General features: G+C 33.8%; 1 protein-coding gene across 4 annotated transcripts in view; it reads left to right on the forward strand.

Moving 5' to 3' along the window:
• LOC127706961 (zinc finger protein Xfin-like) overlaps nucleotides 1–13,574 on the forward strand; it is a 48,634-nt gene that overhangs the window by 15,408 nt on the left and 19,652 nt on the right. For all 4 annotated transcript variants that reach the window (XR_007984672.1, XM_052211691.1, XM_052211692.1 and 1 more), the window contains exons 5-7: nucleotides 622–760; nucleotides 3,825–4,042; nucleotides 11,930–12,038. Coding sequence is in view for 3 of the 4 variants with exons in the window: in XM_052211691.1 (XP_052067651.1) it covers nucleotides 622–760; nucleotides 3,825–4,042; nucleotides 11,930–12,038 (466 nt within the window). In the remaining variant the exon portion in view is untranslated. The remainder of the gene's footprint in view (nucleotides 1–621; nucleotides 761–3,824; nucleotides 4,043–11,929; nucleotides 12,039–13,574) is intronic.

Raw genomic sequence — 13,574 nt, forward strand, 5'->3', positions numbered from 1 at the left:
CAAATTCAGACCTGTATCAAGTGCGAATATTGTGTCCTTTTTTGCCCCAACTGTTTAGGGTTGGACCTCTGCGGTCGTATCCAGCTGTGCTCAGCGAAGCAATTTATTCTTGATGTTTTTATAATTTTTGTTGAATCCATCTCTATTTTTGCCTCACTTGTCGTAGAATGCAAAATATTGGAATGCTTATTCAGCATCTGCCACACTATTTCTATAAAGCTTTATATTCCTAAAAAAAAAGAACTTCCACTGTGTATCACTTTGATTACTTGTACTACTTACCAAGACTTACTTTTAATTTTATTTTTTTTAGAATTATGCATGAAATAATTGCCATTGGACGTTAAGCAACCAACCAATTCAACCCATCATAAATTTTAAATCATGTTCATTATCTTTTCCACATGGGACTTTTTTCAGTATGCATCTATTACCATTATGCAAAATTATCTAAAAAATGGTTCTTGGTTGTAGGGATATTTTAAAAGTCCCTTCCTACCCTCCCATATATATTTTAATGGAATAGCCCTTATGCTGCTGATGTATTTAAATTTAACTGTTCTGGCTCACTTCTGTATATTTTAATTATTGTCATGATGAGAGTTTTTAATTTTTATTAAGAAAAAAACAACAGCACCAACAGAGATGACTAAAACACCTAAGAGACGTGCAAGAAAGACTAAAAGACCTAAGGCACCTGCAGGGAAGACTGAGAGCCATGAGAACCTATCAAGTACTACAGAAATGAAAAGCATAAAAAGTAAGTATATATAGATATTGCATTGGTTTATTAATGCTCTTCAACTTTTTAATCCTTAAAAACGATATCCGTCCTGACAGAAGCTTCTCTGATATAAATGGCTTCCCTGTCTCTGACACAAGTGGGAGAACTTCATATTAGATATCAATAAAAATTTGTCTGTAGTTATATTGAAAAAAAAGAAGATGTGGTATGATTGCCAATGAGACAAATCTCCACAAGAGACCAAAATGACACAGAAATTAACAGGTATGGGTCACCACACAGCCTTCAACAATGAGCAAAGCCCATAACGCATAGTCAGCGATAAAAGGCCCTGAAATCACAAAGGTGAAACAATTCAAAAGAGAAAACTAAAGGCCTAATTAATGTACAAAAAAACATACGAAAAAACAATATGTAACACAGCAACAAACAACAACCACTGAATTACAGGCTCATGACTTGGAACAGGTAATTACAAGCAGAATGTGTTGGGGTTAAACATGTTAGCGGGATCCCAGACCTCCCTCTAATATGGGACAGTGGTGTAACAGTACAACATAAGAACAAACTATATAAATCTGTTGAAAAAGGCTTAACTCATCAGATGGATATATACAAATAGAAATACAACTAACAAAAACATAGATTGGATGTGACCGGGTACTTGTACATCCCAACATCATGAAAAGACACTAAGCATTCACTTAACTTACATCATGGACTCAGTTTAGTTAATGTTTTTAATAATATTTTTGTCAGAAAAAGAATTTATTTGCTAATTTTTGGTATTTAAATACATGAAATATAAGAAATTCATCTTTTTGGTCCTAAAATCATAAAATTTTAACCAATATGGCAAAAGTTTGAAAATATCAACTAGGTCATATGTAGGTTGTACAAATTAATTACACTTAACATTGTCAATCCCAAGTGTTTTTGTACATAAAACTGTATTTTATGTCGAAATAGTATACATGTCTGGCTTCAATTCTTCCAAATTCTTAAAAAAAAATGTTCATTCATTTCAAATTCTAGTAAATCTGTAAATTTCAGTTGATTTAGACATGGTTTTCAACAAACTGAAGCGCTATCATGGCCATGTTTACACCTTCATCAGGGCAATAAAAAAAGAAAGATAACTTGTGTTTGCAATGTTTTTGAGCGGGAAATATAAAAGAGATAGAATGCCAAGCCCTGGTAAAAGGATTAATATATATAGACCACTATCATTACTTTTAATACGACCGCAAACATTTTTTTGGGTTTGTATAATGGTATGATGTCGAAGACACATTTGGTTTCCAGACAATAACTTTAGTTTTAGTGCATGGATCTCTATGAAATTTTTTAAGAATGTTCAATACAACAAAAGAAAGTTTGGGATTGATTTTGGGGGTTATGGTACCAACAGTTTAGGAATTAGGGGTCAAAAAGGGGCCAAAAACAAGCATTTTTCTAGTTTCCAGACAATAACTTGTGTTTAAGTGTATGGATCTCTCTAAAATTGTACTACAAGGTTCCATACTACATAGTGAAGGCTGGGATTGAGTTTGGGGGTAATTGCTACAAAAGGTTGGGGGGGGGGGTCAAAATGTTTTGGGGAATTTTTTCCCCCAATTTTTAAAGGGGTACATATTTTTTTTTTCAAAAATTTTCAAAGAAATATTCAATTGCACAGTATTGCACAATAGAATTTAAAGATCTTTGACCACATTTATTTTGTGTCAGAAACCTATATTACATGTATGTCAAAAATTTTATAGCAATCCAAATTTAGACATTGATCCGATCAGGATTTGACAAAGGCAGAAAGTGCTAATCTCAAAACTTGCATGACATTGTACAGATCAGGATTTGACAATGGCAGAAAGTGCTAATCTCTAAACTTGAATGACATTATTCAGATCAGGATTTGACAAAGGCAGAAAGTGCTAATCTCAAAAAAGGCATGATTACATCTTCTTTAAAAATATTGAACTCTTTTAATTCATTTGTTTCTAAATACAATTAGATACTGTACACTTATTTTTGCAAATGATTATTTTTTCACAACTTTCACGAGTCGAAAAATTATGCGAATATAAATACTGTGGATTCATTTATTTTCGTGGGTACCAATTTTCGTGGATTAAGGAAACCTTGCATTTTTGTGGATATGTGATTTCGTGGTTCTGCCAAAGTCTGCATACAAACCTATAGCAAATTGGTCATTCATTGAACAGTTAATTTCTTGATTCGCCTGTACCCACGAAATCCACCAAAATTGGTATCCAACGAATAATATTGAATCCACAGTAGTGGCAAATATATGAAACTTAGATAATTCCATATTCAACTTCTGCAAGTAAAATTTAAAATCGTGAAATTAAATCTCTGGGAAAGGGGATAAAAAGAGCTTAACGCAAAAAAAAAAGTGTCATCAAAAAATAAGTTGGTATACAGTCTAAAATTGAGAATAGAAATGGGGAATGTGTGAAAGAGACAACAACCCAACCAAAGAGCAGAAAACAGCCAAAGGCTACCAATGGGTCTTCAATAGAGTGAGAAACTCTGGCACACAGAGGCGTGCTTCAGCTTGCCCTTAAACAAAAATGTGTACTAGTTCAGTGATAATGGATGTCATACTAAGCTCTGAAATATATAAAAGAAACTAAAATTAAAAATCATACACGACTAACAAAGGCCAGAGTCTCCTGACTTGGGAGTATGTTCTTTTCACATTAAAAATAGGAGCAATACATTACAGACATATCACCAGGTTTCATGCGAAAGATAATTCTAATGTATTAAAGATTGTCCCCTAAAAATAAATAATTTTTATGCCCCACCTACGTCTGTTCGTCCATCTGTCCCTCTTTAGGTTAAATTTTTTGGTCAAGGTAGTTTTTGATGAAGTTTAAGTCCAAACAACTGGAAACTTTTTAATAATAGTATACATGTTCACTATGATATGATCTTTCTAATTTTAATGCCAAAATAGAGTTTTTACCCCAATATCAGGGTCCACTGAACATAGAAAATGATAGTGCGAGTGGGGCATTCATGTACTATGGACACATTCTTGTTTTTTTTATTTCAGTGAAAGCAGGACGAAAGAGGAAACCTGGCAATAGGTTGATCATTGACCACCTCACTGGTTTGTCCATAATCCAAATGAAAATGAACATGCAGATAACAAACGATATTGTAAATAAAAATTCCCAAGTTGTACCTAGTACAAAGAAGTCAAGAAAAGACGCCACAGACACCATATTGACATCACCAGGAAAAAGTTTACAGTCTGATAAATTGTTAAAGGTAAGACTTTATAAAATCTTCAATGTTTGGATGGGCCAGTATTCAAAACTTGAGCTATGAAGTTACCTTTTTATCCTTCATTACTTGGTGTCCATTGTCTTTTTTATAGTGAATCAGTGTTGAATTTAAAAAAACTAGAGATTGGATGAATGATCCTAAGGATAGATAGTGTAAAGAATGTGTTTTTATACGCCCGTTTACGGGACGTATTATGGTATCCGTCTGTCCGTCCGTCGTCAACATGACGGACATTAACTCAAAAACACTTAAACCAATTTGCATAAAACTTTGGTGAATTGTTAACATCTATTGACGTCAGCTCCCTTTCGTTTTTTATAAATTTTAGATTTTACGTTTCCGAGTTATGGGGTTTTATTCATTAAAAAGGGGGATTTTCCAGTTTTCGGACAATAACTCAAGAATGCTTTCACGCTCTTGCAAGAAATTGTGGTGAATTGTTTATATCTATTGACACGAGCTCCCTTTTGGATTTTTATAAATTTTAGATTTTACGTTTCCGAGTTACAGGGTTTTATTCATAAAAAAGGGGGGATTTTCCTGTTTTCGGACAAAAATTCAAAAATGCTTTCAGCAGTTCTTATGAAACTTTGGTTAATTGTTTATATCTATTGATGTAAGCTCCCTTTAGAATTTTATAAATTTTACATTTTACATTTCTGAGTTATGGGGTTTTATTGTAGAGCCTGCGAATTTTGTTGCAGAAAGCTCGACATAGGGATAGTGATCCGTCGGCGACGTTAGCTTACTTCTTAAACATGTTAAAAGCTTTATATTTTAGAAGTTGGAAGACCTGGATGCTTCATACTTTGTATATAGATGCCTCATGTTACGAATTTTCCGTCTGTCACATTTCCATTGACCTTGACCTCATTTTCATGGTTCAGTGACTACTTGAAAAAAAAGTTCAGATTTTTTGTAATGTTAATTTCTCTCTTATTATGAGTAATAGGATAACTATAATTGGTATGTGCGTACCTTGCAAGGTCCTCATGCCCGTCAGACAGTTTTTACTTGACCTTGACCTCATTTCATGGATCAGTGAACAAGGTTAAGTTTTGGTGGTCAAGTCCATATCTCAGATACTATAAGCAATAGGACTTGTATATTTGGTGTATGGAAGGACTGTAAGGTGTACATGTCCAACTGGCAGGTGTCATCTGACCTTGACCTCATTTTCATGGTTCAGTTGTTATAGTTAAGTTTTTGTGTTTTAGTCTGTTTTTTCTTATACTGTATACAATAGGTCTACTATATTTGGTGTATGGAATGATTATAAGGTGTACATGTCTAGCTGGCAGGTGTCATCTGACCTTGACCTCATTTTCATGGTTCAGTGGTCAAAGTTAAGTTTTTGAGTTGTGGTCTTTTTTTCTAATACCATATGCAATAGGTCAACTATATTTGGTGTATGGAAATATTTTATGATGTACATGTCAGTCTCGCAGGTTTTATTTGACCTTGACCTCATTTTCACGGGACATTGCTCAGTGTTAAGTTTTGTGTTTTGGTCTGTTTTTCTTAAACTATAAGCAATAGGTCAACTATATTTGTTGTATGGAAGAATTGTAAGCTGTACATGTCTGCCTGGCATGGTTCATCTGACCTTGACCTCATTTTCATGGTTCATTGGTTAATGTTTAGTTTTCTTGGTTAAGTCTATTTCTTAGAAACTATAAGCAATAGGTCAACTATATTTAGTGTATTGAATGATTGTAAGGTGTACATATATGTCTTGTTTTGTTTATATGACCTTGACCTCATTTTCTTGGATCATGTTAAGTTTATGTGATAGTTGTAGTAAAGCTTTACATTTAGGGCTATCAACAGAACATCAATAATTAGTAAAGAAGGCGAGACATTTCAGTGTGTGCACTCTTGTTCATTAAAAAAAGGGGGATTTTCCAGTTTTTGGACAATAACTCAAAAAAGCTGTCAGCAATTCTCATGATAATTTGGTGAATTGTTTATATCTATTGATGTAAGCTCCGTTTTGATTTTCATAAATTTCTAATATGACATTGAGAATTAATTGAACTTTATTTGTTTATAGTCTGACAACAGATTTACTAAGTATTGCGCAACAGCAAGAAATCTTTAATTGAATTCAATTCATATAACATATAACCAATTTCAAGTTCTTTGACTACATTTATTCAGAAACCTTTAATATGTCAAATATTTAATTACAATCCAAATTCAGACCTGTATCAAGCTTGAATATTGTGTCCATTTTTGCCCCAACTGTTCAGGGTTGGACCTCGAGGGCGTATCCAGGAGTTGCTGCCCTTGAATGACATGTTTTGCTAATTTAATTTTTGTCTAGCCTTCGACTTTTGTCGAAAAAGCCGAGAACATAGCGATCCTACATTCCGGCGGCGGCGGCGGCAGCATCCACAAATATTCACTCTGTGGTTAAAAGTTTTTGAAATTTTAATAACTTTTTTAAACTATCCTGGATTTCTACCAAACTTGGACAGAAGCTTGTTTATGACCATAAGATAGTATCCAGAAATAAATTTTGTAAAAAAAGAAATCCTGTTTATTCGTATTTTACTTATAAATGGACTTAGTTTTTTCTGCTAGTTAACATTACATTTACTCTGTGGTTAAAGTTTTTAAGATTTTAATAACTTTCTTAAACTATCCTGGATTTCTACCAAACTTGGACAGACGCTTGTTTATGATCAAAAGCTAGTATCTAGAAGGAAATTTTGTAAAAATATATTTCCTGTTTTTTCAGTATGTTACCTATATATATGAACTTAGTTTTTCTTCCAGTTAACATTGCATACAGTCTGCAGTTAAAGTTCTTCAAACATTTATTAGATTCATAAAGTAGGTGAGACACTGTGTTCTGCGGAACCCTTACAAATTTTTTTTTTTAGCTTGGTTTCAGTCGTTCGTAATCCTCCGTTTTACAAAAATCTTCTCCTCTAAAACTAATTGGTCACAATCACCATTGGGGTATCTAGTTTAAATAATGTGTCTGATGACCCCGCCTGCCAACCAAGATGATGGACATGGCTAAAATTAGAACATATTTGTAAAAAGGCAGTTTTTGGCTTATATATCTCTGAAACTAAAGCATACCTGTCAACTGACATCGATCCTGCGGGTGTGACCCGAGATTTTCACAATTCTGAGGGATCACCCGGAACACCTGCCGGGTGACCAAATAACCCGGGAATTCGGAAAATAACCCGGATTCCTTAGCCTTCAGACTTATTAGATATAAAGTGGTTTCAATGAAATACTGGCAAATTCGTAATTCTTCCTGGACAAGAAGTTCAACTAGCTGTGTAAACTCAGCTCAATTGACCCATTTCTGTGCATGGCTTCCCTTGACAGTTTTGGTGTCAAACACACAGTTAATTAACACCAATTACCTTAGCTTTAGGTCGTAAATAATTTGTGTATTTCAAAGTTGTTTTAAAGTTTCAAAGTTACTTCCCCTTTTTTTTTGTCAATTTACAATATACTCCTTAAACTTATGTTTTTTTTTTTGTAAAAAGATTAAATCTAAAATGAATTGAATGCACAAACATATCAGAATAATACTTTTACTTATGTTCTACCTTAGAAGAATTAAAAAATAAAAATTTTGAATTTTTTTTTATTTTTTCATCTATACCTCTTTTAATTGTTTAACTTTATTTTATTATACTCTAATATCAGCCAGTGTTATGATTTACATCACAGTCACGTCTCAGTCATTACAACTGAACGGACGTGCTGGGTCAGCTCTCCTTTACCCGCTATCTTCGATGAGGGTTTACTGTTAGATGGATCAACGACTTACTACTTTGGATGACAGAAACCAATCCAATGCTGTACAGACTACGTTAGGCTATAATCCGCGTAGGGCTAATTCCCGCGTCAACATACACTCCAAAACCCATTATGGATGGGGGAGTGGTATGCCGAGTGACTTCCGAGGGCTGTATCCTAGGTGTTAGATGATGGACCACCATTTCACTGTCTCACGACTTTGGTCCTGATAATGCTTCCTGTCATCTTTAATACTACGTCCAAGACTCATCTACCAGTACTCAATCATTGAGGTTAGCGGGCTGCCAAGCTGACTAATCTGGCCCTGAAAGCAGCCGTTGTGAAGACATAACATCAAAATAGTCAACAAAAGAAAAACCAAAACAACTCACAAAACCAAGATGCGGCCTACCAAAATGGCGTCCTCCACCTGTTCCTGACCGATGGCAAAAAATTATTTAAACGCTCACCAAACGCCTTCGGGCACCGAGCCGACTCTGCGAGGGATGTATATCCAGTCAAGGTCGTTAAACACTTCCAGTAGTTATGATTTAATTACCAACCGTGCAAGGGCTGTATAGCCAGTCAAGGTCGTTAAAAACTTCCATTTGTTGTGTTATGATTTACTGATTAAAAGCTGCACAAATGTATGTAAAGAAAACACAAAGTGGCACATATATGTCATGGAATGAATATGAACAGGAACACAAATCTATCAATGGACTCTAGGTGCAATGAAATAATAATATGTACAATTTTAAATTACTTAACCATGTGGACATGTTTTGGAAACTTTGATATAAATTATAAGAAAAATGTCCCCTAAATACTGAAATTCAGCTAGAAAAAGTTCGGACGCGTTATGACCTGTCATTGTCATAGGTTGACAGGTATGTTAAAGCATTTATCTGCCCTGAAATTTTCTGATGAGACCACCCATTGGGTTGCTGCCCCTGAATGGTTAATTTGAAGGAAATTTTGCAGTTTTTAGCTCACCTTTCTGAAGAAAATGTGAGCTTTTGCCATTACTTGATGTCTGTCTACGTCGTCATCGTGTGTTAACTATTTCAGACATCTTCTCCTCTGAGACTACTGAACCAATTCCAACCAAACTTAAGCTGAATGATCCTTAGGGTATCTTAAATAAACTTTGTGCTTTTTTTCTTTTTCGTCAAAAAACATGGCCACCATGCATATGGCTAACAATAGAACGTAGGAGTAAAATGCAGTTTTTGGCTTATATCTCAAAAAATAAAGCATTTAGAGCAAATTTGACATGGGGAAAAGGGTTCATTAGGTAAAGATCTATCAGCACTGAAATTTTCAGATGAATCTAATTACCCATTGTTGGGTTGCTGCCTCTGAATTGGTAATGTTAAGGAAATTTTGCAGTTTTTATGTCCCATTTATGGGCATTATGTTTTTCCGTCCGTTCATTCATTTGTCTGTCCCGCTTCAGGTTAAAGTTTTTGGTAAAGGTAGTTTTTGATGAAGTTGAAGTCCAATCAACTTGAAACTTAGTACACATGTTCCCTATGATATGATCTATGATGATGAGTTTTAACCTGAATTTCACGGTCCACTAAACATCAAAAATGTTCAGCAAAGTAGGATCTACAAAAAAGTTTATATGACCAAAATTGTCAATTGACCTTTTAAGGAGTTATTGCCCTTTAAAGATTATTTTTCACAATTTGTTCATCTAGTTTGCTAACTTTAAAAAATCTTCTCCTTTGAAACTGCTGAATCAATTTCAGCCAAATGAGTTTCAGAGTATCTAGTATAAATTTTGTATTTTATTTCCTTGTACATCAAGAAACATAGCTACTTTAGCTAAAATAGAACATAGGGGGAAAATGCATTTTTATACGACCGCAAAAATTAAAAATTTTTTGGTCGTATATTGGTATGACGTTGGCGTCGTCGGCGTCGTCGTCTGGCGTCGTCCAGCGTCGTCCGAAGACACATTGGTTTTCGCACTCTAACTTTAGTTTAAGTGAATGGATCTCCATGAAATTTTACCATAAGGTTCAATACCACGAAAGGAAGGTTGGGATTGATTTTGGGGGTTATGGTATCAACAGTTAAGGAATTAGGGGCCAAAAAGGGGCCAAAAATAAGCATTTTTGTAACTTCCAGACAATAACTTGTGTGTAAGTGTATGGATCTCTCTGACATTGTACCACAAGGTTCCATATCACAAAGGGAAGGCTGTAATTGATTTTGGGGGTAATTGCCCCAAAATTTTAGGAATTAGGGGCCAAAAAAGGGGCAAAATACAAGCATTTTTCTAGTTTCATGACAATAACTTGTGTGTAAGTGTTTGGATATTTCTGAAATTGTACTACAAGGTTCCATATCACAAAGGGAAAGCTGGAATTGAGTTTGGGGGTAATTGCCCGAAACGTTTAGGAATTGGGGGCCAAAAAGGGGCCTAAAATAAGCATTTTTCTAGTTTCCAGACAATAACTTGTGTTCAAGTGTATGGATCTCTCTGAAATTGTACTGCAAGGTACCATACCACAAAGGGAAGGCTGGTATTGAGTTTGGGGGTGATGAATCATAAGGGGGTTCAAAAAATTTGGGAGGGGGGATTTTTTTTTTTTTTCCTTTTTTTTTTCTTTTAAAATTTTCCATTTTAAGTTGGTTATTTCTGATTAATATTTAAAAGCAAATAATAATGATATGGTAGGAGATACACACCAAACAGGATGTGTAAATTATTATATAATAAGTATTGTGCAATAGCAAGAAATTTTCAATTGCACCGTATTGCACAATAGCAAGAAATCTTCAATTGCACAGTATTGCGCAATAGCAAGAAATCTTCAATTGTACAGTATTGCGCAATAGCAAGAAATATCCAATAGCACAATATTGCGCAATAGCAAGAAATTGTCAATTGAACAGTATTGCGCAATAGCAAGAAATATTCAATTGCACAGTATTGTGCAAAAGAAGATACTTCGTATAAATTGCTTATTTCTTGATCAATTTCAATGGGGTTTTATTCTTGAATTCTTGGGGTTCTTTAATATGCTGAATCTAACCGTGTATTAAGTTTTTGGATTTTGGGCCCCATTTTTAAATTGGTCCACATTGAGGTCCAAAGGGTCCAAAATTTAACTTTGTTTGATTTCATCAAAAATTGAATTATTGGGGTTCTTTGATATGCCGAATCTAACCGTGTATTTAGATTCTTAATTTTTGGTTCCGTTTTCAAATTGGTCTACATTAATTTCCAAAGGGTCCAAAATTAAACTTACCGGTAGTTTGATTTTAACAAAAATTGAATTTTTAGGGTTTTTTGATATGCTGAATCTAAACATGTATTTAGATTTTTGATTATGGGCCCAGTTTTCAAGTTGGTCCAAATCGGGGTCCAAAATTAAACTTTGTTTGATTTCAACAAAAATTGAATATATGGGGCTCTTTGATATGCTGAATCTCACCATGTATTTAGATTTTTGATTTTTGGGCCCCGTTATCAACTTTGTCCACATTGAGGTCAAAAGGGTCCAAAATTAAACTTTGTTTGATTTCATTAAAAATTGAATTCTTGGGGTTCTTTGATATGCTGAATCTAACCATGTATTTAGATTTTGGATATTGGACCATAATAGGTGAATGTCCAATTTAAAATTTTTAAGTTCTTAGACCACATTCATTCTGTGTCAGAAACCTATGCTGTGTCAAATATTTAATCACAATCCAAATTCAGAGCTGTATCAAGCTTGAATGTTGTGTCCATACTTGCCCCAACTGTTCAGGGTTCGACCTCTGCGGTCGTATCAAGCTGCGCCCTGCGGAGCATTTTATTTGATTTTGAAGAAAATATGACAGATACAATACAAAGAACATTTAAATGGCATTTTAAGCCACTCAATAATATATATTGAAAAGCAAAAGTAATCATTGATGAAAGATTTAAGCAAAAAATTACAGGTGTATATATGTTTTTGTCAACACATGTCGTTATCTTGACCTTTTAGTAGATTACATTAAAAATGACAGGGATTATGACATACAAATGTATAAATATATATATATATGAATATGACATTTTTATAATCATAATTTACATAAATATATTTACAGATTTATGACAGTTGTTTGGTAACTAGAACATCACCAGATTCAGATGACGAACTGGAAGATTTAGGTTTGCAGGAGTTGCCTGATAATGCTCCAAAATATGCCACATACTGTAAGTGTTCTTGTTCTTTAACAATCATGTGAAAGAGGAAGTTAAAGAGGGGCTTGGAGATGTAGGAGGGGTATATACTGTGGTGCTGGAAGTTTATATTTAAGTTTAAGGAATCCTCCTGGGCCCCCTTTTAAAAAAAAAACGTTTTAGTATTGGTGGTTATATTGTATATGATAAGGTTAGGACGGGTCGGTGTAAGTAAGTGAAAGGCCACAATCTTCAAAGTTGACTTCATCAGCAAAATTTCTTTAGTTGTCTGAAAGAGAAGCTTCCTCACAGAAAGTGAAATTTAGTCTGAAAAATTATTTTGAGATCCATATAATCTGTGTATATATAGAAATATGAGACTCAAGATATGTTTTTTTTTTAAATGCTCTTGCCTGTAAACATTTTATGTATGGTCTGAGGTAAAAAAAAAAAAAAAAAGCAAAAAAGCACACAAGAAATATTTTATAAAATGTTTTTGAAAATCAAGAATTTAATTTTTTTTAAATCTAGATCATATCACTTCTTTTCCATATCACATCACTTCATTTTACTGTGGATTCATTTATTTTTGTGGGTACCAATTTTCGTGGATAAAGAAAAACTTACACATTTGTGTATATTCAGTTTCGTGGTTTTGCTGAAGTCTGCATTCTAGAGTATAGAAAATTTGTTATTCGTTGAACTTTTAATTTTCCTCATTCACTTGTACCAACGAAATCAAAGAAAATTGGTATCCAACGAAAAATAATGAATCCACATTATGCTCCAGAGATAGGGGTTAAAGATTAAGATCCCAACAATTTGAAAGAGCTAGGGCTCTCCAAGATGGATGCATGAAATACATAGTAAACACAAGGTTTTTTGGGGACTATAATTACATTTGTAAAAGATTTTGGACATGGGATGACAAGTCATAGTTGACATGTGATTTTAAGGATGAAATTCATAAGAAAGTTCGCTACTCAGTTTCAAAATAACAAGCTTTTCATAACACTAGTATATATTGATAGGGGATTAATATAGGAACAAAAAGAGCAAAAATAAAATATAGGTCAATGTGCTTGTTTTCGAGATATTAGCCATTGAAATTTTGGCAGGAAAATATCCTCTCTTGATTTTTCATAGCTTTATCATTGACAAGTTAAAGTTCTCAAAAACTATTAAAAAATAATTAATATTTTATAAGACTTTTACAGATGGCTTATAATTATGCATGTAAAAGATTTTTAAAAAGAAAAATGGGGGTCAATGGGCAAAATTATTTAAAGCATTCGAGTAGATAAAACCAGAGGATTCCGAAAATCTGACAAAAATTCCAAAACATGACAAGCGAACTTCCTTAATAATGTATGTGGTTTCAATGTTTTTAATGTGTTAATATTGTTTTAAGGAATAACTTGTTTGGTAGAAAAAATAACAAGATTAACATGATTAAGAAAGCATTACAAAAGATCCCTTACAAAGTCTGTGGCTCTTTTCACAAAAAATCTTAAAAGCAAAAATACTTGTAAGTCATACACGCTGGAGCCTACAACATGTATAAGTGGT

This window comes from Mytilus californianus, unplaced genomic scaffold, assembly GCF_021869535.1.
Source record: "Mytilus californianus isolate M0D057914Y unplaced genomic scaffold, xbMytCali1.0.p SCAF_6, whole genome shotgun sequence".
Classification (NCBI taxonomy): Eukaryota; Metazoa; Mollusca; class Bivalvia; order Mytilida; family Mytilidae; genus Mytilus; species Mytilus californianus.